This window comes from Crotalus tigris, unplaced genomic scaffold, assembly GCF_016545835.1.
Source record: "Crotalus tigris isolate CLP2741 ecotype Arizona unplaced genomic scaffold, ASM1654583v1 scf7180000018364.571795, whole genome shotgun sequence".
Classification (NCBI taxonomy): domain Eukaryota; kingdom Metazoa; phylum Chordata; class Lepidosauria; order Squamata; family Viperidae; genus Crotalus; species Crotalus tigris.
This window is the reverse complement of record NW_024096966.1, coordinates 179905-207227: the sequence shown is the minus strand read 5'-3', so window position 1 is coordinate 207227 and position 27323 is coordinate 179905. Positions and strand designations below refer to the sequence as shown.

Here is a 27323-nt window from a genome sequence, read left to right as displayed (position 1 = left end):
AGTGGTTTAACAGTTTCATGCATCTTGGAGAAGTATTATAGCATTTCTCATTTTTAATGCTTTTGTTCATATACATGGAGAATTGCAAAACTTGTTTTGGATTTTGCCAAAAAGTTTTGAAATTATAAAATTACTTTTTAGAGAAAATTTAAAATAAAAGTCATAAAAACACAAAGAGATAGTTTTCTATTATCTCCCTGACAGTGATAAGACAAGATAGAACTTTGGAGGGAAACCATGTCCTCCTTTGCTAAACTACAACTCCTAAGAGTACAGGCTAGCATGACCAATAGAAAGAGATTTTAGAAGTGGCAGTTCGGCAATATCTGTAAAACCATTTGTTCTCACATCTCTATCATAATATACTTCAGATCATAACAAAGATATCATAATATAAATCATAATATATTTCAAATCAAATTGCCTCAGCTAAAATATGTGGCCTGGATCTCACACATAATCCTGAACTATAAACTTTTTTTTATGATCGTGTAATCCCTATACTACATATATATATATGAGTCCTGGTGGCATAGTGGTTAGAATGCAGTATTGCAGACTAACTCTGCCCACAGCCTGGAGTTCAATCCTGACAAGGCTCAAGATTGACTCAGCCTTCCATCCTTTCAAAGTCGGTAAAATGAGGTCCCAGATTGTTGGGGGGAATAGGCTGACTCTGTAAACCGCTTAGAGAGGGCTGTTAAACATTATGGAGCAGTATATAAGTCTTAAGTGCTAATGTTATTGCTATTGCTGTTACTATATTCTGGGTAGGCATCAGGATACACCTCTACCCTGAATATTGAACTATAATAAATGTTACTTTATTTTGGATTAGAACAATATGTGAATTCATCTTATGTAATAGATTTATGGTTTGCAAAGTACACCTAATTCCATTTTTGTAAACTAAAAAATAACACTATTATGGCTTAGCAATATGTATAATTTGTTTTTCTTAAAATTAGTTTGTGGGGTTTCAGAAAAAAAATAGTAATAACCAGGGTATAGTATAATAATGGGATCACAAAATGGTATTTTCATTTCTGTTGATATATTAGATCTAAAATATTTTTTTATATAAATAGAATTAAAAGAACAGCCATTTCCATGTAGGATACCTTTGCAAAATATATATAAGAAAATGTTTGTCCTGTACATTGTACTTTCAAATAGTATAGTTATCCTAAAGTATAGTTATCATGTTCTGTTCACTTTATCTTTTGCTTTCATACCATTAACATATTTTTGTTCATTTGAACTTTACAGCGCAGAACTCTGCAAACGCAGGTTTTGCAAACTTTGATGCATTTGGACAGTCTAATGCTTCGAGTAATTTTGGTGGTTTCCCCACAGCAAGTCAGTCTGCTTTTCAGCACCAAAATACAGGTAGAAATGCTTTAATGTTGTTAATTCTCTTAATATAAACTAATCTGGACACTATAGTTGGAATATTTCTTAGATCTCCTTGTATCTACTTGTCTTAACACATATAATCTGAAGCTCTGGGGAAACCTGAAAAATGGATGTTCCTTTTCTTTTGCTATATTTGGTGTGGGTTGTGTTCATGCATGAAGTTTTTATATTATAGCTTCTGAATTACTCCTATACATGATGTAAATACTATTTATTAGAAAAATATTGGATCATATCTAAGTTAAAAATCTTTTTTTTCTCAACCAAGATACATTGATTTGGCTAAAATACATCATGTGTAAGGACTTGTTTTCTTCCTCTTTATTTGTTTTATGCTGTGATAATTTTTCCTGGAATGTTAATTGGTATGTCTTGATCTGTGGTTGATCACTTTTCTGTTTCATTTTCCTTGTTTAAAAACGCTTAAGATTTCTTTTAAATTTTTTGTTTTTCCTTTCTGTTAACTTTAACCCCTCACACAATTTCTGGCTGTCCAGCGTTCAGAACGCTTTCATCTAGCTGCAGTTTTGGTGACTTTACTACTTCTGCTTTCCCTGGCCAGGCTATGCGCAGTAAGTTCCACCAAGGTGGGAAACTCAGCTCATTTAATTTACAGTGACATTTTATCTCATTTCCACTGTGTCATGTTCAGGTTTTCTTACTTGTTCTTCTTCAAAAGATGCTACCTAATAGTATATGCTTGCTACTAGTACATTGGCTTACTTGCACTTGAGAATGTATCCCACCAAACGTAGAGAGTAAAAGTCATAGTTACAATGGTTTTCTTTATGCAAGTAAGTGGAAAATGTAACACAATTTTTAGTATTCACAAAAATCTCAAACATTTCAGGTTACTGTATAATATAGTTTAATTTTTTATATAACATTGATTCTACATTCCAGCCTCTTGTGCTGGTTCCTATGCCTGTCTTTGGAGCTTTATTGGCCCACGCTTTTTGCAGCTGCTGCCAAATGCCAGATCGGCCTTTAATGATGCTAGTTCCCCTTTCTCCACAATCTGATAATGGATGAGAGGACCAGCCTAGAATATATCACCAAAATGTTCCTGCGCACTAAGGGAGGTGTTCCCACAAGCCATGACTCAGGGCAAGGGCAGTGGAGTTATCACAATTAACCAAGAGACTTGGTGGCTTTTAGCAGCACTGCTCTGCAGAGGGTATGAAAACAGTTGATAATGATTGTTGACTCTAGAGATTAAATGGGATTTCTGCTACTGTTCATCATCTCTTCTATGAACTGTTTGATGCTATGGTCAAGTTGCTAGTAGAATTTCCAAAATTTAGTACTTGAGCAATGAAGGGCTTTAATTTGCCTTTCCCTGGGACAAGGTGAAATTGGCTTGGGAGTTCATAGCCACCATGGATTTCTCCCAGATTAGTGAAGGCTCAATTCATGGTAGCAGTCATGGTTATAGAACTGTTCTTTATCTCAGGCGCAGACAATATGATCTGTAGTTGAGAGATGTTTTTGTCCATTCTTGTGATCAGATCACTCCCAGGTAGCCTTGGAGTTATCTGTAGCTGGTCTGTACTACAGAATAGAAGAATCCATCTGATTGGTCTGTCCCAGGTGCCTGGTGGATCCCTTTGGATTTCAGAGGAATTTAGAGTCTTCTCTGAAGCTCTGCGCAGCTCAGCTAAGGCTTTATTCATTGCTTGGAACAGCCTTGTAACATATGTGCCTATAAGATTCTGCTGTGGATTCTGAAAAGTTCCTAGTTTTTAGAGTAACCCTGGCAATTGAAATAGGAGAAGAGGATCCTGGGGAGGAACAGAAAGCATTTGTTAAGGATTACCTCATGATGATAAGAGCAGCTCTTTATTTTTCTGCACTTTATCATGTCCACAAAGAGGGCTGGTAGCCCTGTTCAAGGTGATCTGGTCCCTCCTGGACAAAGACGGTTCTGAGGAAGGCTGCAAGGCTCTGTGAAGACTATTTAGTACATGTGTTGGATAAAGTCACTTGGATTCACTCTGAATTGGATCAGCTGTTCAAGTCCTTTGGGATTGACTGTGATATGTTTTTGTGATATTTCTGATAAGATAAACAGGGGCCTTGGGGTGGGAAGTGCAGCTACCTGAATATTAGATCCACAACCCTCATGGTTGGTCAAAAGTTCCTAGGAGATGATGTGTGGTTATATCCACAAAGTAGTAAATGCATCCTTTAGGGAGGAGATGATTATGACTGGAAAGTTCCTGTAAAGGTAGTTGTGTTTCAGATCGGGATATAGTGCTGAAAACATATTGATATATATGTATACGACTTTTGGTGGGATCAGTAAGGAGGCAGCGCATCCATCCTGGCCTTCCTTGATCTTTCAATGGTTTTCAACAGCACTGAACATAGTGTCCTTCTGGATTGACTTCAGAAAGTTAAGGTTAGGGGAAAGTTAGTTGTCTGTTCTCTGCAACCAATTCCAGTTGATGCTAGTAGGGGAAGAGATTCAGCCCTACACTCTAGCTTTGCAGCATCTTCAGGGCTTTACACTCTCATCTCCTATTCAGCATTTATATGAAGCTGCTTGGTAAGGTCATCCATAGTCACAGGATTAATATCAATTAGACGAGGATAGACAGCTATCTATATGTGACCAGGGATAGTCAAATGGAGCTATCAGTTTCCCCCAATGTTTGGAGGCTAAAGGGATATGGATGGTGATACATGTGCTTCAGGTCAGCTATGGTAAGTGACTGTGGTTTTTAGGATACCTGAAGCTGGAGATTTTCTGTCTTTAGTTCTGAATGGAATCCCACTCTCCCATACAGAACTAGCATGTACCTTGAAGGTTGTCTTGTACTTGTGGTTCTTGTTTGAAGAGCAGGTGACTACTGTGGCAAAAGGGATATCTGCACAACTCCATCCTATGCAGTACAGTTGGTTGGCTGAAAATACTGCAGCATAGGTGGTGGTGGGTGCACCATATAATATACATGTAATATATTCATGAACTGCACTGGTTTGGGGTTGTAATTTGTGATACTGATTATCGCTTATAAAACTCTTCATAGTACAAGTACAAGTTGGGATTACATATCTATGTCTGTCAATCCTATGAGATCCAAGAGAGTGGACATATTTAGGTTTCCTCTATGAACTAGTGTCATCTGATGTGACCCTTCTCTGTCACAGCACCTACCCATTGGAATAATATGACCTTTGAACCTGACTGTGTTAGTGTTCTATAAAGTTTGAAAAACCTGTTTTTTTCTCAGCATTAGGCCAGAATGTGGGATGAACCATCTAGTAAATGTTTTTGATCTCTGTAAGTGTTGTTTTATGCTGAGTTTTTCAATTTTTATTTTTATTGTTTCTTTTATGTTTCAATCCCATGTTAGTCACCCAGAATCAGTTTCCTAATTGGATGGCCATATAAATTGTGTAAATAAATTAAAAAATGATATTCTGGGGTTTGAGAACCAATGTGATACAGTGTTAAAGAGCTGAAAAGGGTGGGAACACTCAGGTTCTAGCCCTTCCTTAAGCATGGAAATTGGCTGGTAGCCTTTGGGACCAGTTACTCTCAGCCCTTCAGTGGGCAAATGAAAACATATCTAGCAACCTGCACTGGATCAGAGTAATAGATTTTTGACCCTGACCTTTAATGAAAAGGCCTCTATCCAGCCATGAATTGGTTTGGATGATGTTATTATTGCTATTTATTCTAGCATGTTAATATAGAACCAGTCTGGCCTTTCAAATATTTTTATAATTTCCTTACCCAATCTACAGCCAGCAAAATAATCACTAAATTACAACTTCCAGTGGCTCAAACCATTGTGACTAGTAGTGAAGATGCTAGGAGTTATAGTTTAGTAGCATCTGAATGCCACAGTTTTTCACCTCTTATTTTTGTGGAAGAAGAGTGCATGTACTAATCTCTTCAAAGGGAAAGAGAGCTGTGTAATCAAGCACCAAACATTAGCATTCACTTTTGCAGTTTGAAGTTTAAAACATTGAATATTTGATTGCCAGAAGTAGTAATGAGGATTTTGTTCCCTACTAATATAATTCACTCCTCTTTAGCTCTCCTGCTTTTAGTTCTTCATAGCAATACGGTATTAAAAATTACAAAGAAATTAGACCATGCTAAATTGATATGAAGTGATATATTTACTTCTTAATTAGATAGTTTTTTAAAAAAATTAAAGACATTGTGCTGTTTATCGGAACTTATCAAATATCTTTTATTAAAGAAATTTCAATTTAATTTAGTTGCAGAAAGAGATAAGAGCCTAAAACAAAACCATGTTTGTGTGAATCATTGAGGCTAGTTTTGCTGCAACATGCATTTCCATCACTTTGCTCTAAGGCTGATAAGGCTAGGGCTTCCAGATTTGGAATTTAAAATACCTGTTTTAACCAATAAAGATTTTGAAATAGAGAAACTTTATAAAAAGTGCGACCTATAAGTACATTAGCACACATGGTGACCAAATACATTTAAAGAGACTTTCAATGAGCTTGAAAACTTTTTAACTTATTTTGTTGCAGGTGGGAGCGCTGGATCAGTGAATGCTAACTTTGCACACTTTGATAACTTCCCCAAATCCTCCAGTGCTGATTTTGGAGCCTTCGGTGGTTCTCAGAGCAACACAACTGCAGCCAGTAAAGCTGTAGTGAATAAACCATGTCTCCAGTCAGCAGATAAATACGCAGCTCTTGCTAATTTAAATAATATCTTCACAGGGCAAGGTACTAATTCTTATTCTTTGACCTGTTCTCTTACACTATTTATCATGGCTATAGTTTGTTCTGTGATGTACTATTAAATTCCATGAGATTTTTAGTAATTCTTATTACGAACAATCAATATCAGTGTTGCCTATAAAACCTAAACCATGTTACTTGCAAGTTTGAGACACTGGAATTTATGCAAACTTAGTTATTCTGGTGAAAATAAGGGTAATGTAATAAAAATATTGATATGTACTGTTTTTTCTTGATATAATGCATCGGAGGCTACTTCTGTTCTACCAGTTGTTGAACAAGTTATGTATCTGAGGCACTGGATATTTTTACAATATAGTTACTATCAAGAATTTTAGCATATGGTAATTATAGTGATCATACACATAGGGTTTTGTGCATAAATTCACAAAAATCTTTATTCTGTTTTTAAATCATTTTGCCATTTATTCATGATGAAATTGCTAAAAAAAAGCCCACCCTGTTATACAGATAGTTCTCACTTAATGACTACCCTGTTTAGTGACCATTCAAAATTACAATGATGCTGAAACTTTATGAGTGTTGCAGCATCCCTGCAGTCACGTGTTTGAGATTTAGGCACTTCACAACCAGTGGCATTTATGACCGTTACAGCATCCTGCGGTTGCATGATTTCACATGTTAAGTAGTTCTCTGCCAACTTTCGACCAATGGAGAAGCCAGCAGTGAAATTGTGAAAGGTAAAAAGTTATGATCAATTTGCACATTTATGACCACTGCAGCATCCCCGTAGCCATGTGGTCAAATTAGGTGTTTGGCAACCGGCATGTATTTATAATGGTTGCAGCATCCTGGGGTCTTTGGATTGTCATTTGTAATCTTCTTAGGAAGCTTCTAACAAACAAAGTCAATAGGGGAAGCCATTGCTTAAAGACCGCATGATTCACTTAATAATTTCAGTGAATCACTTAACAACCATGGCCAAAAAGTCATAAAATGAGTCACTTAACAACTGTCTTGCTTAACAATGGAAATGTTGGGCTCTGTTGCGGTCGTACATCAAGGATTACCTCTATGTGAAGGTGAGTGTATACATGTATATAGATGGACACATCGCTATAATAAGTTTCTCAGGGCAGTTCACAGCTTTTCTTATTTGCAGTCACCAACTGCAGTCTTGCAAGATTGATTGTTTAATTAGTTTTGTTAAGTTGCCCTATGTAGCTGTAAATCTGTAAGCAAGATTATCTACTATCTAACCAGATTAGCTATGATTTTGTATAACTTATTTGAAACTTACAGTAGTTCCTTCCTCTGGAATTTTATCTTAAGTTAAGCAAGTGTATTTGTCAAATCAAGCATGTTTAAAGTATTCTGGATAATCAAGAAAAACCATAAAACCATAGTTTTGTAATTGCTGGAAGAAAATTCTGTAAACATATGGTACACAAAATTCACTTTATGGACCTAGAGAATCTTAAAGCATATAATTCTAAAGCACCCACTAGTCGTAATTTATAGGATAATGAAATATACTAATCAAAAACTGGCAGCTATTATTGCACAATACAGTTAATGTGGTTTATAGTGCTGTACCTACTAACTTTTCAGAAATATAATTTTGTTGATAGTATGTTACTGAAACAATTATAATCATGGTTTTATAGAGAATATATATATATATATATATATATATATATATATATATATATATATATTAACAATTACACTACCGGCATTTTGAGCCCTGATGATGTCAGCAGTTGCTGACGAAAGCTAGGCGTTTTATTAATTTTTATGGTGATTTTATTGGTATTGTATTAAATTTTACTAAATTTTACTAAAATTTTTAAACATTCCCTGGTGCTCACGTTTATTTGCTTGGTTTTAAATATTTATGTCCTTAATAGTTATAAAAATACGAATCCCGGGCATATTGTTCAATGATGCAATCTTCGATCTCCGGGAAGAGTATACTCCAGTTATTTATTGTTAGAAGGAGGGTTTAACAGGAATGGATGTTGGCATGTGGGAACAGCATGTAGGACGGCAGGTCAGAGGAGGAGGAATGCTAGAAAAGAGAGGATGGACAGAAATGGATGAACAACAGGCAAGTCAGCAGATGATGGTGAGGACATTGGAGAAGGGAAGATGGACAGTGGGGGAGGAGGGTAAACAGGAACAGCAGATAGAGCAGCGGATCAGGAAGGAAAAGATATTGAGGAAGAGAACATCAATAAGAATGGTCGATGAAAGGCAGGAGCAATATATTAATCAACAGGTGGGAGGGTTGAAGGAAGGGGGGGGAAGGATGACAGGAATGGATAACAAAGGGTGCATGAATCGGCAGGCTGGGAGAGGAGGGGGGTTGGAGGAGGGAGTTGAAATAGAAACCAGCAATGGTATGCAAAAACGGCAGGCAGATCATCAGCCCAACAGGATTCGGGTAGTGCCGAGTCGGAGGAGGCACCTTGCATTGGATAAGGAGGAGGGATTGGAGAGTGTGCTAATGATAACAGCGCAGGGAGGGGGAGACAGCACAAGGATGACAAAGCAGGAAAATACAATGTTAGAGTGCAAAAAAGAGAGGGCAGAACAGGCAAGGCAGTCACAGGCAATCAGGAAGACTGGCCCTGTCACGAGGGCAATGAGTAGGCAGTTGGATCAGCAAGGGGATAAAAAGAACTTCCCACCTCCTAAGCCCCACTCTGAGGACGCTGGCAGAGGACCAGCGAAAGCTAAGTTGTTTTAATTCTTGTATATAACTGTTTTTATTGTTTTAAATGTTGTTTTAACAATAAATAACTGGAGTATACTCTTCCCGGAGATCGAAGATTGCATCATTGAATATATATATTTCTAAAATTTGGATTGCTAGCAAAGAATTAAGGGAGAACTGGAATAGCTATTTCAAACTCTTTAGCTCTTTTCAACTAGACATACCCTTCTGAGATTCGAACCTGGGCTGTCTGCATGTTAGGCAGCTGTATTAAACCTCTAGGCCACAGGCTCTGTCTCACTTTTGCCAGCTGTGTTAGGGAGGGAAGAAACGGGAGGAGTTAGATTTTTCTCTCCCATATTTGGGCAACAGGGTGTAACATACAGCATCCTATATATATATATACCCTTAAATATGCTGATCTATGCATTAAATAGAAACATATCAGTGGAAATGAAATGTTTTTCTTTGAAGTTTCCTGTTTCCAATGTGCAGTGATATTCTTTTCATTTTTTATACCATCAAGTCAAAATCAGCACACGAATGATTATCCACATGGTTTTCATATTGTGACGAACCATTCACATGTAGCAGCTATTTGTTTGGCTCAGGCCATTTCTTCACACAGTTACATGGAACTTTTTTTATTCATTGCTGGATTATAGAAATAATAGCTATGTTTTATATGTTCAGTTTAACTGCATCAGTGAGAAGTAAAACTAGTTATCTACATGAAAGCCATAAAATGTGTACAGAGCCTACAATATTCTCTCTTATCTATTTAATCTTAAGTATATGCTGTCTGTAGTTATGTGGCATTAATTTAGAATTTTCCTGAGTGGGAACTCTTGTACAGCTTTTTTCCTTCTCAAAAAAGATGAATAAGTGGCTATGTATATAAAATATTTGAAAAATAAATCTCTTTCCTTCCCCAAAAGTCTTTTATTGAAAATATGATTTTCTGTTTGCTTTTTTTTAAAAAATGCTTATTCTCTAATGCTTCTAGAGAATTGGCTAACTTGCATTGTGAAATATTGTGTGAATGCTTAATGCGGTACTTTTTTTCTCAGGTGGTAATGAGCAAGGAAATGGCTTTGCTGCCGGTACAGTACCAGCAGCTCCTGCTGGGTCAGCTCCAAGTCAAACAAGTACATCTTCAGACAAGTATGCAGCTCTAGCAGAATTGGATAGTGTGTTCAGCTCCACCGCAACCACTAGTAATGCATATACTTCCACCAGTAATGTTAGCAGGTAGTCTTTCTTGATAAAAGTTTAATGTAAATCATTTGTGTTTAAACAAACCAAACATGAAATGGCATTCAAAAGTATCTAATTTTTCCAAGTTTTTCAAAAAATATCAGATACTTTTGAATTTGATTTCATGAGAGTCAACAAGAACAAACCATTATTAGAATAGATCCATATCTCATCTCCATTTTAAGAATTATATTGTCTTTGCTCCCGTATCTTATCCTGAAATGAGAAATATTCTGTTGCCTGCAAAAATACAGGTAATCCTCAACTTACAACTACAGTTGAGCCTAGAATTATGGTTGTAAGTCATGGTGTTCATTAAGCAAGGTATCCATATGATCACTTTGCTTACCAATCACAATCCATGCTCTCCCCATGGCAGTCATTAAGTGGAGTACAGGTTGGGGGAGGCCTTGGGAGACAGCATTGTAGCACCACCTCAAGCCCCATATGGCTTGCCAGGACCTCCTGAGGCACTTGTGTTTAGCTTTCTCTCCTGTGGATAAGAATTGTGGCTGCTCTCAAAATAGTGCATACTTCTGATATGGCACCACATGCCTCTGTGTACTGTAGGAAGGGTACGGTGGATCGGCCCCTTCTCTTTCTCAAATGTGATCTTCAGAAAAGGTAAGCAAAGTGTGACAGCAGAGAGGAGGCCCAAGAGTGTGTTGGGATCCAGCTGGCTGGGAAATAGGCCCAAGGGATGGGATACAGGGTAGGATGGGGAAGAAGATAGGTGGGTGGGGCCACTGTTTTTGCAGATAATTGTAAGGGCAGACAGATTGCCAGGGGCAGACAGATTGCCAAACATCCTAATTTTGTTCACATTTTCACAGCAGCCATAACTTTGAGTACAGGTCATTAATCCCTTTATTGAATACTGTTGTAATTTTGAATGGTTGCTGATTAAACAGCCGTAAGTTGAGGACTACCTGTAGTAGCTCAAAAACCTGTCCTAAAAATACTGTCAAGTTACTTTGCTGGAACAAACTAGAAACTATATTTTCAGGATTAATCATTAACATTTCTAATGTCTTTTATGAACATTTACATTTGTAATCCTCTTTTAATTTTAATCTTATGCTCTCTTAATAGGAAAATACATGCCATCTTTAGTGACATTCCTGTCAAATAAAATAAAACTTTTGTTCTGAATTTAATTTCTCACCAGTTTCTTTTATTTTTTATGCATGTTGCTGGCTGCCTGGAGGTCACAGTTTTTAATTTTATTTAGCATCATTTTGAAAATGATTGCAAATCAAATCAGATTGTCTCTAAAGCTCAGTTAAGCTGAATTTTATGTTTCATGTACAATGATTAGCTGAAAATGTACAAATGTACAACTGATGAATATGAATTATTTCCAGTAGTGCTTTTGGAACAGTTCCAGTTGGTGCTAATACACAGACGCAGTCTGCATCATCCAGTGTTCCTGCTCAATTTGGAGGTATTATATTATTATATAATCTTTCTAAACACTGTCTGATAGATTGCATGATTATATTTTAGATGGCATCCATCAATAGGTATAGAAATGCATTTAAGCTAAGACTATCTGTGAGACAGTTTGTATCTGTTCATAATCTAAACCAGTGTGTTTTATATAAGAAACAAAATGGAGAGACTTCTGGTGGGAGAATGGCAATTTATTGTTTCCAACAGTCTTGGAGACAAGGTCATAGATTTATTCACTGCACAGCAGGAGGGCCTTTTTTTTCCTTCCAGATTGAAGGAGGAAACCTCCAGAAGTTGGCCCATTTGTCCTCTGGATTGTCACTCCTTGAGAGTAAATTGTGGAAACAGGTTTCTTTGATTCACTTGTGAGTTGAGTAATAGGAGGTAGGATATTCATCAAGTTCACACTGCGGTGAAGCTGAATTTATGGACACTAGAACCAACCTAATTTCTAAATCACTTTTGAGATTTATTTATTTTTGCAGTTATGGAGAGACTTAATTTTTGGAACAGATTTAGTACTTCATTTTGGTGGCTGTATTACTGGCACTACACTTGGATTGAAACATTGGAAATTTATACTTTCTGGACTTACAAAAAGTTGGAAATTAAAGAGACTTAAAATATTCAAATAAAAAGAATTTTATTTTTGAAAGACTGAAGACAGAACAACAGAAGAATAGGATTTAACAGATGACTACAAAATAAGTGAACAGTGTGGCCAGTTAGTAGTGAAGGCAAACAAACTTTTGGGATGCCTCACTAGAGGGATTACCAACAGGAAAAAGGAAGTCTTAATCCTGCTATATTGGGCTTTAGTCAGACCCCATTTAGAATACCGTGTCCAATTCTGAGCACTTCTCTTAAAAAAAGATATAAGATTGAACAAGTCCAGAGACTGGCAACAGAAATGAGTCAAGGTCTGAAGGATAAAACATATCAGGAGAGATTAGAGAAGCTGAATATGTACATTCTGGAGGACAAAAGGGAAAGGGGGAACAGTTAAATATATTGAAACATTTAAATATATTAAGGGTGTGAATTAGATACTAATAGGCATTGTTTTCATTAACTAGAAATCAAGAACATGGAGACATAACCTCAAATTGACAGGAGGGAAGTTCAAAAGTAATGTTAGAAAGTATTACTTCGCAAAAACAGTAGTGGGAGCTTGGAACCAACTTACAGCAGAGACAGTATGTTAATTATCAGTGACTTTAAACATGCTTGGGATAAACATGTCCATCATCTGGCAAAAATTAAAAAAACAAAAAATAAAATAAAAATAATTAGAAATAATAAATAAATTAAAAAATAAATAAACCAAAAACACTGTGCTGTGGTGGTACAATATTGCAGGCTAAATCTACCCACATTGTGGAGGTCTATCCTGACCAGCTCAAGGTTAATGCAGCCTTCCATCATTCCAAGGTTGATAAAATGAGGAACCAGATTTATTTATTTATTTATGAGACTTATATACCGCGTTAAGTGCAAGCACTCTCTAAGCGGTGTACACCAGTAAGCAATGTATATATATATATATTTACATTCCCCCCAACAATCTGGGTCCATATTGCTGGGGGCAATATGCTGGGATTGTGAACCACCCAGAGAGTGCTGTAAAGCACTATGGGGGAACATATAAGTCTAAGTGCTATTGTTAAAAACTCAAAGGGCAGGCTCGATGGACCACATGATCTTTTTGTGCCATCAGTTTTCTGTGTTTCTATGAAAACTGAAAACTTCCTTTTTAATAAATCTGCATTGTGGGATTACAGTCTGAAGCTTCTGAATGGCATTGATGTTTTTTCTTTTCTCTACCTTGCCACTGATTGGTTGGATTTATAAACAAAGGATTTCCTTTTTTGAAAGAGTGAATAGAAAAAACTTCTTGTTTGGGAAAGCTGCCTTGTTTACATATCAATTGTAAAATAAAACCTTGAAGGTTGATTAACAGAGAACAAGATGGCTACTTTAAAAGAAATATTTGATTTACTGACCTTTGAAGTACCTGAACTATTTAACTCTTTACTGAACCAGAAGTTATTACTAATGATGAACACTGGAGGCAACTAAGATTCATTGCACATACAAGTGCAACTGGAAGATCATTCAAAAATTGAAAAAGAGATTTGGGGTTACACTTTCAATTTGAAATATAAGAGATTTATTGGAGTTACTTCATGGAAGCTAGAAATGGACTTTGAAATAATTTCAGGGAGAAGAAAAGATATCAGAAGAAATCAGGAGTCAGAATTTTATTTATGGAATTTAAGCATGTTTGAGAGAAAGAAGGAAAAATATATAAACTTGGTTTTATATATGATTATGATTAAATGATGAGTCCTTATATCTGGTGATGTTGAATGGTTATCTGGATTGGATAATGGGGTTTTTTGGAAATGTTTAATGGGATAATGGATTAGTTTTTGATACCTAATAAGGGGTGGTTTTTGGGGGGGTAATGTTTAATTGATAAGTGAGCAATGGAGGAATGTAAACTAAATGAAAAAAGAGCTATATAATATTAGGTATTTTTGTTAATTTTTATTGGATCTTTACTCATTAATAAGGAAGTTGTAGATTTCAAGATGAGTTTATAGAAAATGGGTGAGGCATGGATGAAGAGGAATTTGGTTGTATTTTAAAAGACAGGGATGGTTAATGAAGCTGCTTTTGGACTTTGTGAGAGAAACTAAGACAGGGGTTCTCAACCTTGGCAACTTTAAGACTTGTGGACTTCAAAGCTGGCTGAGGAATTCTGGGAGTTGAAGTCTACAAGTCTTAAAGTTGCCAAGGTTGAGAACCCCTGAACTAAGAGAAATCTAATTTTGATTTTCAGAAATAATGAGACTATTGCTAATTTTAAACTAAGAGTCAGATGTATTTTTTATCTATACCTGTACGAAAGACAGTCAGAAGCCAGGTTCTTTCTTTTTTCCTTTTTTTTTTTGAACTTTTATTTTGCTTTCTATCTGATTCTTTTTTATTTTGTTGTTCCTCCTTGTTTACTTTTATTCATGTTTTAAAATTTAATAAAATTAATTTTAAAAAAAGAAAATGGGCAATTTGTAATGACAATTTAATCTTTGTAGACTAAGAGATGAACTTTTTTATTCTGCAGCTCCTGCAAGTAATGATTTGATTTCTTTCACAGCTGATAACTATGAGATCCTAATTCAGATAAAATATAAAACTATAGTTAATTCCAATTTCCTTGTTGCACAGGTAACAGTCTTGGGTCTAAGTTGGTGTATTAAGCAGATTACAAAAATATTGATTAAAAGATAACTTAGAACTGATTTGCCATGTTGTTTATATAAGCAATTTTGTAAAAACCATATCCTTTTCTCAATATCAGTGCTTCATTTTTCAGCAACACCATCCACAAATCCATTTGTGGCTGCACCTGTAGCTGCAGTAGCAGCATCAACAAATCCATTCCAAACCACCAGCCGAGGAGCAGCAGGTTAGGAAAAATATATCTATAATTATATTTGATAGAATTTTTGTTCTGTTTTTAACAGGTACACATTTATAGCTTTGTGATATATGCTGAAGATGCCTATATACATGTGGCAAATACAATTTTGTACTAAAGATGTACATGTGAAATTAGTTATGAAATCTAATGAGTGTTAGGCTAATCTTTTTGGGTTGACCAGTTATTAATAAGTAATATGCAAAGATTAACTAAATCCCCTTAATTGCTTTTTGAAAGTTAAATCTATTTAGTAAGATGTTTGTAAAATCAGGCATTTATGCTACTCTTGTAGAATACTTTAATATTTGAATTTTTTTACATATTTAACTCTGATATCATTTATTCTTTGATTTGGGGGGGGCATTTATGTGTTGTAAAGCTAATATAATCTCTATACTGAAGGAATTAACTTGTGCTGGTTAAAACATCTATTTGTTTTGGGAAATAACTTAAAACAAATTCATGAAGTAGTTTGAAGTTTGGATAAAGTGATTACGTGTTATCAACTGCATAAATTGTTTATAAATAAATTGACAATATCTGGTCTCTTTGTGACTTCTCATAAGGCCTTTCAGGAGCAATTCACTCTCATATATTTCCTCAGGCTCACTTTGGTAGGTGGCCACATTTTATATAAATTTCAGGTGGCTAATTTTTTATTTGCTTGTGAAAGCTTACTGCAGTTACAAGTTCCTTTGCATGTACAACTTTTTCAACCTTCCATATCATGAAATGGAGTGGGCATGGATGGTGATTGACATTAAATATACGTTAACACCTTACTTGTTGTAAATTTAACACCTCCGTCCTAAGCACATGTTTTCAAAAATATGTGCCATTAATTTCATTGGGAATTGCTGTCAATTAAGTGTGCTAACGTTACTACATTTTACCTCCATGGTCACATATGTAGAAAGTTTAAAATAAGTTTTGAAGCTTGTACTCCTAATACCCTTAGTGATACTAATGATGTCAAACCATTGTGGCTTGTCACAATGTGTTTGGTTTTGCTGTATTAGCAAGTACACTTAGTTATCTTCCCTGCTAATAATGGCTTGTGTAAGCTTTGTTGGTCTTCTATCTATATTTTGTCTATTTTACATTTGTGTGCCTATTTATTCCACAATAAGCGCTTTCATCATGTCTTTCTTGGCTAGCTATAACTATTGATTGGTGGATGTATTGATAAAATTATGCCAGATCTTTACAACATAATTTTTATATGGAAAATTGGTTCAATAGAGTAATTCTTAATAATTCATGACATGAAGCTTGTAATATATATCACAGAACTGCAAAATTTTAAATTGTTCATATGCAGTAATTAGATAATATCTTTACATATTCAATCTAAAATTCAAGAAAGTGATTCATGAACAATTTTCTTTAATTTCTACCTTTCAAGAAAAAGAAAAATAGTGTTAGTTGCAGTTTTAAGAATGAATATTTATTGATATAGTCTGATGAAGTGGAACATGGTACTTGGTCCATGCTGTGAACCAAAGAGAATTTAGTTTGCAGCTGAAGCAATTTGTTAGAATTACTACAGAGTTCTAACTTTTATAAGGTAAATTATTGCTTTTTCTTTAATGAGCTATTTGATTTCATGATACTCTAGAAATTCTCTCTGTTCTTTAATTATTCTCTATTAAAAACATCAAAAATTGGTACTTGTGTTATGTAGCCTTCCTATTTCCCAAAAAATGAAAATACCTTCAATGACGTAGTGGCAAATAATATATTAAATTAAAAGAGCAGTCCAGATAAGTTTTGGTTATATGTCAATAAAATCTAGAAGTTTAATGGTTTTAAGGCTAGCTATGTGGCTGGCTGCTGCACAAAGAATTCTGTTCAAATGCTTTTTAGTATGATATATTAATAAAAGTTGAACACAAATAATTGACTGGTATTGTTTCTTCCATCAGCAACAACATTTGGCACAGCTTCCATGAGTATGCCTGCAGGATTTGGAACAACTGCCTCATACAGTCTTCCTACTAGTTTTAGTGGTAACTTCCAGCAGCCTGCATTCCCAGCTCAGGCAGCTTTTCCTCAGACTGCTTTCACTCAGCAACCTAACGGTAAATGCTTGCATACTACATTTTGTTTCAAGAATACAGTGGTTATTTTAAAACAATTCATTTTCCTGGTTTATCTTTGAAACTCTTACTTGCTATGCTTTTGTTGGCAGGCCAATGAAATATTGTAGCATGTACAAGTGTAACTGATAATATGCAGGTAGTCCTCAACTTATAACAGTTTATTTAGTGATTGTTTGAAGTTAAAACAGCACTAAAAAAAGTGACTTATGACTGTTTTTCAAACTTGCAACCATTGCAGCTTCCCATGGTCATGTGATCAAAATTTAGATGCTTGGCAACTGACTCATATTTATGATGGTTGCAGTGTTCCGGAATCATGTGATCACCTTTTGCCACCTTCTGACAAGCAAAGTCAATGGGGAAGCCAGGTTCACTTAGTAATTGTGTTACTAACAACTGCGGTGATTCACTTAACAACTATGGCAGGAAAAGTTGTAAAATGGGGCAAAATTCACTTCACAACTGTCTCACTTAGCAACAGAAATTTTAAGCTCAATTGTCATAAAATGAGAACTACCTGTATATGGAGATACCTGATCAAACTATATGCATAATATTTATTTTTATTTATTTAAGCACTTGTGAGCCATACAGTCATACCAGTTTTGGGCTTGTACAGCAAAGCTAAAAACATCAGCACTAAAGTATAATTAAATAAAAACTATAATAACAAAACCATACTTTGGTCTTAAAAGTTTACCAAAATGAAAGTAGAGAAAATGTATTTGAAGGGGGAGGCTATCACCAAAAATGGTTCAGTTGAGATCTGCATATGTGGGACTGATTGGGGTAGATTGCAGGGGTGACATCGAAATATAATTTTATCATATTTTATCTATATTTTAAATTATTGTATTGTATTCCAATTTCATTTTACACTGTATTTTATTCCAATTTCATTTTATTTTATTCCAATTTCATTTTAAACTATATTTTATCTAATTCCATTTTAAATTGCTTTTATCAAATTTTAGTAATAATTTATCTCTGGAACTTTGCAGTTTGATATGGGCCAAGGAGGGAGGGAGGGAGGGAGGGAGGAAAGGATTTAATTTGAGCTTATTTCTCCAAATCTAATCCCTAACAAGCACTATTTCAGGACATATGTATCATCTTCAGATTAGTCTAAAGTGGCAGGATTCCATTGAGGGTCATCTGCCTATGAATGATCCTCATTCCAACGCCATAAATGATTTTCTATAGAAAAAAAGAGAAAGTCATCATGCGGGCAGTCCTCGTTTCACAATCAGAATTGAGCCCCAAATTTCTGTTGTTAAGCAAGGCCGTTGTTAAGTGAGTTTTGCCCCATTTATGAACTTCTTTGCTTCAGTTGTTGTGAATCACTGTAGTTTTTAAGTGAATCATGCAATCATTAAGTGAATCTGATGCTGATTTGGAAGGTTACACATGGCGATCACATGACCCCAGGACAGTGCAATTTTCATAAATACATGCCAATTGCCAAGTGTCCAAATTTTGATCACGTGATCATAGGGATGCTGCAAGTCATGTGAAAAACAAACATAAGTCACTTTTTTCAGTGTTGTAATGAAATGAATGGTGCAAGTCGACTATGTAATTCCATTTTTAATTCACTTTTAATATAATTTTATTTTATTTATGAGACTTATATACCGCTTTAAGTGCAAGCACTCTCTAAGCGATGTACACCAGTAAGCAATGTATATATATATTTACATTGCCCCCAACAATCTGGGTCCTCATTTTACCTACCCCGGAAGGATGGAAGGCTGAGTCAACCTTGAGCCGGTGAGATTTGAACCGCTGACCTGCTGAACACAGTCAGCTAAAGTGGCCTGCAGTACTGCACTCTAATTGCTGCGCCACCTCGGCTCAATATTAATATATGGGATACCATTTTGATTAGAATAAAATATTTAATTGATTCAATGATTAAGGGACTGATTTTTGGGAATGGAGTATATGCATAATATGATACTTGACATCTGGTCTAGAGGTAACTTTTGGAATTTTATTGCAAAGGTACTGGTTTTGCTGCATTTGGACAAGGAAAATCAGTAGTAACCCCATTTGGGCAAGTTACAACTGTTGGAGTCTCCAGTAACCCTTTTATGGTAAGTGAATACTGTGGGTTAGATTTATGGGTCTTTTAATTCATATACATATCTTGAGAAATAGGTTGTCCTCAAAAGGATACCAAAAACAGGAATACGAAAAAAAAACAAAAACCCTCAGATCCTAAACATACAATTTTCTCTGGGATATAAGATTACTTATATTTAATCTTTTATTTAATATTATTGTGTGTAATATGGTCCTCATTTAATTGAAATTGAAAAATTGCATCATCTAAAAACAATGTTAAATTATATAAATAGTATTTTAAATTGTTAATGTAATAATTTAAAGAGACAATGTTTTGGTTTTCATCCATCTTGAGAGTAGAGAGAATAAGCACTGAAAAAGTCATATATTGAGAAAAAATTGATTTTGATAGCTGTACAGAAATATAGTTCATACTTTGAAATAATATGAATGTGTTATATATATATTTCTGTGCACAGCAGGAATAAAAGCACTACCATTAAGATATTATTTGTTTGCTGAATTGTTCAACTCTTGCAACTATTCATATAATTTACATTTGAACTTTTTGTCACGATACATGTGTAATTATTTTTTGTGAGATTTCTCTCTCTTTTTTTCTTCTTTTAGGCAGGAGCAGCAACGGGGCCTTTTCCAACAGGAAGCTCGTCAACTAATCCTTTCTTATAGCCTTATAGACACTTTACTTAAAAGAACTCTATGTGATCACATAACATCTCTATGCCTCTTGCACTGTTGTCTTGTTTCACTGACCTTAGCTTTAAACACAAAATAAGTCTTTCAGAAAAAAAAGTCTGCGTTGTGTATTAAAACCAAGGAACACCAGGTGATGTACAAAACATGGGACTGTGGTAACATCCTTTCTTGTGCAATGGCAGGAGAATGTTAATAGTATCATGTATATTAAAATTGGCTAATATTAAGTTATTGCAGATATCATTCATTATGCTGCAGTATTGTACATATTTTTCTCTTAGGAATTAGTTATTTGTGCATATCAGTATTTGTAACTTTTAACACACTGTTATGTGAAAAATGTTACCGGGAGAAATAGATCAGCCAGTTTAAGGTGCTGTCATATATCTTGGAATGAATGGCCTAAATCATTTTAACATTGCTTGTTGAGATTTATGAATTCAGAACTGAAGTTTTATTCATTTCTTGAAGTGTTTTTTTCCCTTTCCTGAAGAGTTCTTCTATTTATACATGCCTAAATTCTATATAATGTGGAGGGATACCTGTCTGCATAATAAAGCTGATCATGTTTTGCTACAGATTGCAGGTGGAAAAAATAAATATTAAAAAAGTTCGTTGTTGTCAGCATTTGCACTAACCAATTTTGTTAATTTTCAAAATCACTGACAAAATTTTGAAATTGCATTATTTCCTTGGCTGTTTCAGTAAGGTTGCAATACATCTTGTTAACAATAGTAATATAACTACTGATCAGTCAGTAAAATATGAAATTGCCTTTATTTTGAAAACTGTCTAACAAATCTAATTTAAAATGAGTAATAGAGAATATTTTCATTTCATTTGTTGTTTAAATGTTTCTTCATTTCAACTTGCAGTAATTGCTGATTCTTATTAGTTAAAACAAGTTGGTAAGATTGATTTGCAGCTTTATTGAAACCAAACAGCCAGCAAATATTTAATAAAACCAAACTTTAGCTTCAGTATGGATATGCATACTATGGATTTTGAATGAATATTGTGCTCCTTACCAGTAGAATTATTGTTCAGTAGTTATTTGCAAGGTAAATGCCATGGCAGTGTATTTAGCATTTATTGATGAAAGCTGATAGAGCAATGTTTCTATAGATTTTAGATAATTTGTAACTCAAATATTTGATCTTTGTCAATAGAAATACAAATTTTATATGCAATTATGTTATGGTGACAAATATAAATCCACATGCAGTGTAATACTGAGGCAAGCCATTACTTCATAAAATTAAGTGACTTGAAAATTTGAACGAAGATGATTCATGTACCAGGGTGAATGGATACAGAAAAGATCTGAATTTCTCTCAAGGAGGTTGATTAATGGGAAGGGGAAGATGTTCTCTTTGTGGAATTTAAACACATTGCTTCAGATTTTTATTGGCATTAATCTGGGATATAAAAATAGTACTTAATATCCTTGCTAGTGGACAAGACTATTTGGGATATTGAAATAGTACATCCCTACATATAATATACTTTGGATAGAATGTAAAGTACTGTAAAGTAAAGGATTTATCAAAAAGTTTCCTCTAAGATATTTAATAGGAAGATGGAAATTGGGATAAAGAGAATATGTTTGGTATATTACTAGTTTCTGTCTGGAATTACCAGGTTAGTAGATTTCTGGATTTCTGTAGCCTTTTTGAGCGAGATAGCTTAAAAACAAACACAATGTTTTGTTTAGAAATTTGCTAACCTGTGGTGATGCTGAATTGGGGTATGTCCCCAAAAGGCCATTTTGTGTGTTCCAATGTATGCAATATTTGTCTTAGTTTCAGTGAGTGCATCTTGATGAAAAGATGAATGGAGTCAAGAGCTATCTAGTCATTTTAAATCATGAAAAAATATGTCATCTTCATGCATACATACATTAATTGCAAGAATTTGGGTGAGTAAATCCTTGAAATTGCAGTTAAAACTACACCTGTATACAGAATGTGGCATAAGAGTCAGCAAAGAGCCACAGTTTTGTTTTGTTTTTTAAACTAGTTGAAGAGCATCAGCTTTTTAATGGAACAACAATTCTGTAGGAAAATGTTTTTAACTCATCCTTGGTACTGTATTTCTACCCTCTTTTTCCTCTTGACTGCTGTTTGCTCTGTTGGGGTGGGGAATGGGAATACAATGCATTCACTTAGATGCCTTGAATTTTTAAGAGCAAGAATTTTCCTTCTTTGCTGCTTTTCATTTCAAAGTTTTAAAAAATCATTGTATCAATGCTTAAGGATAAGGTGGAATTTTTACTGTTGAACTTAATATAATCCTCATGTTGAATTTTTGTTTCAGATGATAACAAAAGACTTTTCTATGCTTTTTCTAGAAATTATTTTCGTTCTCTGAGTAATATTTACATTGAACAACTGTTTTTTTAAAATTGAAATTCAATATGTGTGTATTATGAATAAAGCAGCCTTGCAGCATGTAACTGCAAGCACCAATTGGCATAGTACTGTTCGATAGAGAGAATCCTGGAATTTACAGTGGCAGATGAATAAATGGAGATAACAGTACAATACTCATCCTCATTGAGCTCCCTAGTAAAACATGTCCAGCCAATTGGAATCAAACATGGATGCACATCTTAATGGGCACAAAGAATTTTTGCAAAAAAAATCTACTAATATAATTTTGGCTGTTGCATCAGATGAGTTTTTCGGAAATCCTATATTCTATATTCTATGCTATATTTAGATAATATTTAAATATTGGAGGCAATTTTTTTTAAAAGCCCCCTGTTCTGATATTCTGGGCAATTGTATTAATTAAGTTTTAATTGGGCTTTACTTTGCCACTGGAAATCTTGCATTTCCAGTACTGTGTGCCCAGTTTTTAAAAATCAACTGTGTCTTATTGAAGATTTTATCTGAATGGCTACTTAAATACATTTCAATGTGAGGTAAGAAATTTGGGGGTGTTTTAAAGAAATGCAGAAATTTAGCTGGAAAAAAAACCCTTATTATCCATGGTTCAAGTGATTTAGTGAGAGTATCTTTTTTCATACTTAGGAAATGATCTACACTATGGTGAAAACTCATTTTCAACGTAGTGGAAGAATCTTTTTTCTATATAATTTGGAGTTTATCTCCTGAAATAGTGGCATGCTCTCACTATTCCCCATGTGTTATTTTAAATCCCTTAGTGGATTCTGTTGTTTTAAACATACTTTCAAATCCTATGTTTTCTCCAGATGCATACATTTTATTATTAGCTTTAGGTTTTATATAACCTTTATGAAATATTATGCAATGTAGTATAAATTCTGTAGAGTTCAGTGAGGATTTCTTATTTTATGTTGAGGTTAATTCCCCAGTTTTGAATAATTTTGAGTTTTTATTTTTCAGACATAAAGATCAATATGTCTGCAAGGATTAAATATCTATTTTCCCCCTTGCTTTCTATATTGCCAACAACATTTTCTATTTTCTATTATTTTAAAATCTATTTTATTCTATACCACCCAGAGTCAGTTATATAAGCTGGTAGTTGTATAATATAAACCAATTAAGTAAATAAATAATCAATTCTTGCAAAGTAATTTGAAAAAGGAAAAGTGCAGCCCTTATTTAGGATTCCATCTATTTTAACAGATCATTATGTATTAGGTTTGTATTTGAATCAGTCCATATGAGAACATACCGTGTTTTAAATGTTTTTATTATCATAAAATTAAAAAATACTGATGTCTATTGAGAAAGCAAATTACAAGTAGAAAATTCATTATATAATATTTACTATTTCTTAATACTGTAGATTGCATCATGTCCCAGTACGACAAAAAAGTACAATAATCTATAAACTTTAATTTTCGCACCATCTTTTATAATGGGTGACTTTTTCCCAGCACTTCAAAGATTCTTCTTCCTGATGTTTATAATAAAATAATGCCATTATTTTATTTTATTTTATTTTAATTTATTTTGAATATTTTGTGCCAAGGTAATTAGCAAATACACATTAAAACTACATAATAATAAACAAACTTTACAACATTATTAAAAATCTAAACTATTTAAAATATTTGAAACAAAATAATGAAAAACCATGTATAAACAAGCATGTTTTGAGCTGCCTCCCCCTACCAGTTTAAATGAGAGGGAATAGTTTCATTTCTGGTGGCAGTTTATTCCAGAACAAGGAAATTATAAAAGCAGAATTTACTATGGATGAATTTACTATATCCATGGACGGAGTAACAAAAAATGCTCAATGATCTGAGACTGATCAGGTAATTAGACTAAGTAAGATATCCTGTAAACTTTGTCCTAAGCTCTGTAAGGCTTTATATACATTTAGAAGCATCTTGAAGTAGGCTCAGAAATAACCAATAGTAAAATTGTTTCTGTGAGGGTATCTTTAGTTTTTTCTATGCACACATATCCTGCAATTCATAGAAAATATTCTACAGTTTGGTGCTTTTAAAAAATATATAAGAAAACTACATAGCCAGTGAATGGCTGTGTAATCTATTAAAGAGGTTAGGCGTAAAGTAGCCTATTTATTACTAGAGAAGAATATGAAAAGAATAATGGGAACAAGAAATGGATGGTCTGAAAATAATGACAGCTCTTGAGAATATCAGTTTGATCAATAGCAAACCTTCAGGGTGATGCTAAAGATGAAGCACAAAGGAGCCCAAAAGTGAATCCCTACATAAACCTTCATTCTAATTATTTTTCCTAGCATCTAATAGGTTGAAAAGGCTCAGTAACACAATGTATATAAACATTAGTTTTTGTCAGTTTCACCATGAGGGTTCTGTGGGCCCTGAGAGGCACTGCTCGCCATACAAGCTGCTTGATCCAGGGCCAGCCACATGTTCAGATTATTCTCAAGGGTGACCCATAAGCACAGTGCACTTATCCAGCCACTAAGAATTTAACAGAATTACAATGCTATTGTAAAACACTTAACTGAGCAAAAATAATAAAGGCGGGATACAAATAAATACATTTCCATTTTTTCTGAGCATAGTACATGCATACAAAATAATCCTGACTTTAAATCACACATGCACAAAGAGGCAATCTATTCCACTGAAATGACTTTTTTATTACCATCTTTATTTAAAAGTTTTAAGGCTTAAGCTAATGGTAGGACTGAACATGGAACAAAATCTGTTCTGTTTTGAACTCCAAACATGCCATCACACTTTAGAACACGGGTATCAAACTCGCCGTGCCATGTGATGTGACATATCGCAACTTTTTTTGCATTGCCAGGGCATTATGCAACCAGCCGGCAGTTCGACACCCTGCTCTAGAAGTTCTGCAGTGTTATCTCTGAAGTTCCCAACATAGCATTCTTCCTTGCTTTCCTCAGCCATTGTCCACATGCCTATTCCTAACAAGGATATTGCTGCAATTCCTAGTGCAGCAAATACCCTAGCTGTGCGCTTCTGATTTTTATTGCCTTCCCTCTCCTCAGTGCTTCTTGGTGTCTGCCTGCTGAAAAAGAGGTGAGAATGGGTTGTGTATGGCACTGGCATTGTGCTGACCTTCCCTGCCATGTGAGGAGCTGGCATTTTCCCTTTCAACTTTTGCTGTTGCCTTCCATCAAGAGCACTATTGACACAGATGCAAATATCAAGCAACCCTTTCCATCCCCTATCTTGGACTTTCCCTTATTCTTCTCTGAACACTTCATTTTTAGGGCAATCGTGTTGTAGTTTTATCCAGATCAAAATAGCTTCTTTCATTCTATAGACCAAAAACTCCAAAATGATTTTTTCTGTTCAGCTATGAACCATTCAAAGCAACTGCACATCCCTATTGAACAAAGTTCTCTGCAAAACTTAAAATGAGAAATTAATATATTTGAAACAATAACTATAAAACAATGAAAACATTAATTCATCAAAAACCTAGACTGGACATGTATCCTCACAAGAGTGGGGACCAGTAAAAATCCATGAGGGAATATAGCCCATAGTTGAGGACACAACACTGAGTTATACTTCATGCTCCATAAAATGTCCACAGCTGGAGGTATCTTTAAAATCCCTTGCCTCAGTCAGTTGTGTAATGAGGCAACATTTCAGATAGTCAAGTTTTCATCCATTTAGCTACAGCTAAATCTGTAGCTCTCCAATTCTCACTGAATAACAGATCTGAATAGTTTGAGCCAAAATTGTCAATGGGAGTTATAGTTCTCCTATAACTGGAGGACTATAAAAGTTATACCAAGAACTTACAACTGAAGCCAGAAACAATTAGCAGCAGCATAGATCTCTAGATGTAGGGAAAATACTTTCAATTTTCATTAATTAAATGGTAGTATAAAGAACTATTTTAATGGCAATTACAAATGACTAATCAATCAATTACATGTAACCAACATTTCCTTCTATTTCAAATGTAATTGGTTGGGCACCTTGAGAATTCTGATCTTTTAATATAGTTATGTCATAACCTAGGAATTTAAAATCACATGAGAATATACAAGTTAATTTTATGTGCAAATGTGACTTAAAGTCACTGAGGAACTGATTTGTTCAAATAAAAGATCGTTCAATTTGGCTTCAAGGCAACTTTTGTTTAAGGTGCTACATCCTTGTGCTATGAATCTCTGTATTCTGCCATTGTGCTTTCATTTCAAGATTTTCTGCAGGGTTTTCCTTTTCACATTTTGTTGAGATTATAATGTAAATGCTTCTGCTTAGAAAAATCCCAGCTATCACTGCAAAGTAGCTTCCATATATTAAGAACTGCAATAAAGCAGAGTAAGAATCAAGCTATTTTCCCTAGAAAAACCCCAACTATTATTATATTTTAATATTTTTCAACCATTTTGCTTATTAGTATTATGTCTAGCATTTTTTAAATGTCAGAAAATGAAGCCCAGGAACCTTGGCTATAGTAATAACCTTAAGCAAATGTCTTTGCGAACCATGTGAGATTCCTGAATGTACATTGATGTGAATAGCTAAACTGGTATAATCTCTTGAATACAAACCAAAAGGTTTCTTCATTAAATATTTATAAAATGAACATCAAGTGATATGCATTGGCAAGAAATGAAAGTTCAGATCAATATTTTAAAGGGTCAAAATCATTTAAAAATGGCATGAAAAAAGCATAGCATAATCCAAAGGCTACAGAAATGTCTTATACACAGGTTTGTGTTTGGACAGAGAACTAATTTACTATCAGAGCATACAACAAACATGCCTTCTGTTATAGTGCCTTCTTCAAATGATAAGCAATGCATTCCTTAAAATAAAAATTGTTACCTAAAAAACAGTGACCAACCCAAGGTCTAGAATTTCATATTTATCCTTTTCCAGAACTCTACAAGTCATCTTCTTGCAATATTTAAGCAGCTCTTTGCATTTACAGGCAGTCCTTCATTAAAGTCCACTCATTCAGCAACTGTACAAGGGAGACTT

The 27323-nt window shown here is 34.5% G+C and overlaps 2 protein-coding genes across 19 annotated transcripts in view; one reads left to right on the top strand and one right to left on the bottom strand.

The window, feature by feature from the left end:
* The window catches only part of AGFG1 (ArfGAP with FG repeats 1), a 33729-nt gene extending 13207 nt beyond the window's left edge, over positions 1-20522 (top strand). For 2 of the 10 annotated variants that reach the window (XM_039350920.1, XM_039350926.1), the window contains exons 6-15: positions 1270-1389; positions 1914-1988; positions 5932-6132; positions 9898-10078; positions 11449-11528; positions 14916-15008; positions 15590-15637; positions 16949-17104; positions 19130-19221; positions 19823-20522. In XM_039350920.1, the coding sequence (XP_039206854.1) occupies positions 1270-1389; positions 1914-1988; positions 5932-6132; positions 9898-10078; positions 11449-11528; positions 14916-15008; positions 15590-15637; positions 16949-17104; positions 19130-19221; positions 19823-19882 (1106 nt within the window). In that variant the 3' untranslated portion in view covers positions 19883-20522. The remainder of the gene's footprint in view (positions 1-1269; positions 1390-1913; positions 1989-5931; positions 6133-9897; positions 10079-11448; positions 11529-14915; positions 15009-15589; positions 15638-16948; positions 17105-19129; positions 19222-19822) is intronic. The other 8 variants (XM_039350921.1, XM_039350923.1, XM_039350922.1 and 5 more) reach the window with 8 other exon arrangements.
* The window catches only part of SLC19A3 (solute carrier family 19 member 3), a 61883-nt gene that overhangs the window by 6920 nt on the left and 27640 nt on the right, over positions 1-27323 (bottom strand). For 8 of the 9 annotated variants that reach the window (XM_039350937.1, XM_039350931.1, XM_039350930.1 and 5 more), the window contains one exon: positions 23575-26642. The exons of the other annotated variant lie outside the window; for it this stretch is intronic. In XM_039350937.1, coding sequence (XP_039206871.1) covers positions 26481-26642 — 162 coding nt within the window. In that variant the 3' untranslated portion in view covers positions 23575-26480. Of the gene's footprint in view, positions 1-23574; positions 26643-27323 lie in introns of those variants that run through there. 9 annotated transcript variants of the gene reach the window in all.